Raw genomic sequence first — 3128 nt, 5'->3', positions numbered from 1 at the left:
ATCGTAGTTGTCCTGTGTGTGTGTGTGTGTGTGTGTGATCGTAGTTGTCCTGTGTGTGTGTGTGTGTGTGTGTTCGTAGTTGTCCTGTGTGTGTGTGTGTGTGTGTGTGATCGTAGTTGTCCTGTGTGTGTGTGTGTGTGTGTGTGATCGTAGTTGTCCTGATGTGTGTGTGTGTGTGTGTACCTGATCGTAGTTGTCCTGTGTGTGTGTGTGTGTGTGTGTACCTGATCGTAGTTGTCCTGTGTGTGTGTGTGTGTGTGTGTACCTGATCGTAGTTGTCCTGTGTGTGTGTGTGTGTGTGTACCTGATCGTAGTTGTCCTGTGTGTGTGTGTGTGTGTGTACCTGATCGTAGTTGTCCTGTGTGTGTGTGTGTGTGTACCTGATCGTAGTTGTCCTGTGTGTGTGTGTGTGTCCTGATCGTAGTTGTCCTGTGTGTGTGTGTGTGTACCTGATCGTAGTTGTCCTGTGTGTGTGTGTGTGTGTGTACCTGATCGTAGTTGTCCTGTGTGTGTGTGTGTGTGTACCTGATCGTAGTTGTCCTGTGTGTGTGTGTGTGTGTGTACCTGATCGTAGTTGTCCTGTGTGTGTGTGTGTGTGTGTACCTGATCGTAGTTGTCCTGTGTGTGTGTGTGTGTGTACCTGATCGTAGTTGTCCTGTGTGTACCTGATGTGTGTGTGTGTGTGTACCTGATCGTAGTTGTCCTGTGTGTGTGTGTGTGTGTGTGTGTACCTGATGTGTAGTTGTCCTGATCGTAGTTGTCCTGTGTGTGTGTGTGTGTACCTGATCGTAGTTGTCCTGTGTGTGTGTGTGTGTACCTGATCGTAGTTGTCCTGTGTGTGTGTGTGATGTGTGTCCTGATCGTAGTTGTCCTGTGTGTGTGTGTGTGTACCTGATCGTAGTTGTCCTGTGTGTGTGTGTGTGTACCTGATCGTAGTTGTCCTGTGTGTGTGTGTGTACCTGATCGTAGTTGTCCTGTGTGTGTGTGTGTACCTGATCGTAGTTGTCCTGTGTGTGTGTGTGTACCTGATGAGTTGTCCTGTGTGTTGTACCTGATGTGTTGTGTGTGTGTGTGTACCTGATCGTAGTTGTCCTGTGTGTGTGTGTGTACCTGATCGTAGTTGTCCTGTGTGTGTGTGTGTGTACCTGATCGTAGTTGTCCTGTGTGTGTGTGTGTACCTGTAGTTGTGTGTGTGTGTGTACCTGATCGTAGTTGCCCTGTGTGTGTGTGTGTGTGTACCTGATCGTAGTTGTCCTGTGTGTGTGTGTGTGTGTGATCGTAGTTGTCCTGTGTGTGTACCTGATCGTAGTTGTCCTGTGTGTGTGTGTGTGTACCTGATCGTAGTTGCCCTGTGTGTGTCCTGTGTGGAAGAATGTGTACCTGATCGTTGTCATGCCCTGTGTGTGTGTGTCATATAGCACGAACACAACAAGGACAACTGATCACAACACTGTGAAAAATGTGTACTGATCGTAGTTGCCCAATATCCATGTATTGGTACCTGATCTGTAAGTTGCCCTGTGTGTGTGTGTGTGTGTGTGTATTGAACCTGATCATGTTGCAGACTGATACATGTGTTGTGTAACCAGTATTAAAGCAAAACTGTGTGTGTACCTGATCGTACATGCCCAGTGTGTGGGATGTGTGTGTGTACCTGATCGTGGGTTGGCCTGTGTAACTAGTGTACCTGATAGTCCACATTGTGTTGCCCTGATAGTCCACATTGTGTCCTACCCGATAGTCCACATTGTGTTAGTAACTAGTGTAGTCCACATTGTGTTACCCTGTGATAAGTCCACATTGTGTTAGTAACTAGTGTCTACCTGATAGTCCACATTGTGTTAGTAACTAGTGTCTACCTGATAGTCCACATTGTGTTAGTAACTAGTGTCTACCTGATAGTCCACATTGTGTCTAGTACCTAGTGACTGATAGTCCACATTGTGTTAGTAACATTGTGTTAATAACTAGTGTCTACCCGATAGTCCACATTGTGTTAATAACTAGTGTCTACCCGATAGTCCACATTGTGTTAATAACTAGTGTCTACCTGATAGTCCACATTGTGTTAATAACTAGTGTCTACCTGATAGTCCACATTGTGTTAGTAACTAGTGTCTACCCGATAGTCCACATTGTGTTAGTAACTAGTGTAAACATAGTCCACATTGTGTTAATAACTAGTGTCTACCCGATAGTCCACATTGTGTTAATAACTAGTGTCTACCTGATAGTCCACATTGTGTTGTAACTAGTGTCTATTGTGTTAATAACCTGATAGTCCACATTGTGTCTACCTGATAGTCCACATTGTGTTAGTAACTAGTGTCTACCTGATAGTCCACATTGTGTTAGTAACTAGTGTCTACCCGATAGTCCACATTGTGTTAATAACTAGTGTCTACCCGATAGTCCACATTGTGTTAGTAACTAGTGTCTACCCGATAGTCCACATTGTGTTAGTAACTAGTGTCTACCCGATAGTCCACATTGTGTTAATAACTAGTGTCTACCCGATAGTCTACCTGATAGTCCACATTGTGTCTACCTGATAGTCCACATTGTGTAGTAACTAGTGTCTACCTGATAGTCCACATTGTGTTAGTAGTCCACTAGTGTCTACCCGATAGTCCACATTGTGTTAATAACTAGTGTCTACCGATAGTCCACATTGTGTTAATAACTGTGTCTACCCGATAGTCCACATTGTGTTAGTAACTAGTGTCTACCTGATAGTCCACATTGTGTTAGTAACTAGTGTCTACCCGATAGTCCACATTGTGTTAGTAACTAGTGTACCCGATAGTCCACATTGTGTCTACCCGATAGTCCACATTGTGTCTACCCGATAGTCCACATTGTGTTAGTAACTAGTGTCTACCTGATAGTCCACATTGTGTTAGTAACGATAGTCCACATTGTGTCTACCCGATAGTCCACATTGTGTTAATAACATTAGTGTCTACCTGATAGTCCACATTGTGTTAATAACTAGTGTCTACCTGATAGTCCACATTGTGTCTACCTGATAGTCCACATTGTGTTAATAACTAGTGTCTACCTGATAGTCCACATTGTGTTAGATAACATTGTGTCTACCTGATAGTCCACATTGTGTCTACCTGATA

General features: G+C 44.1%; 1 protein-coding gene across 1 annotated transcript in view; it reads right to left on the bottom strand.

Moving 5' to 3' along the window:
- The window catches only part of LOC135532066 (casein kinase II subunit alpha'-like), a gene marked incomplete at its 3' end in the record, with an annotated part of 36045 nt that extends 34419 nt beyond the window's left edge, over nt 1–1626 (bottom strand). Inside the window, exon 1 of the mRNA XM_064959712.1 lies at nt 1615–1626. Within this exon, the coding sequence (XP_064815784.1) occupies nt 1615–1626 (12 nt within the window). The remainder of the gene's footprint in view (nt 1–1614) is intronic.
- Nucleotides 1627–3128: the final 1502 nt, after the last annotated feature.

This window comes from Oncorhynchus masou, unplaced genomic scaffold (assembly GCF_036934945.1).
Source record: "Oncorhynchus masou masou isolate Uvic2021 unplaced genomic scaffold, UVic_Omas_1.1 unplaced_scaffold_1712, whole genome shotgun sequence".
Taxonomy (NCBI): Eukaryota; Metazoa; Chordata; class Actinopteri; order Salmoniformes; family Salmonidae; genus Oncorhynchus; species Oncorhynchus masou.
Note: the sequence above shows the minus strand (reverse complement) of the source record. Positions and strands in the feature narration are given on the sequence as shown.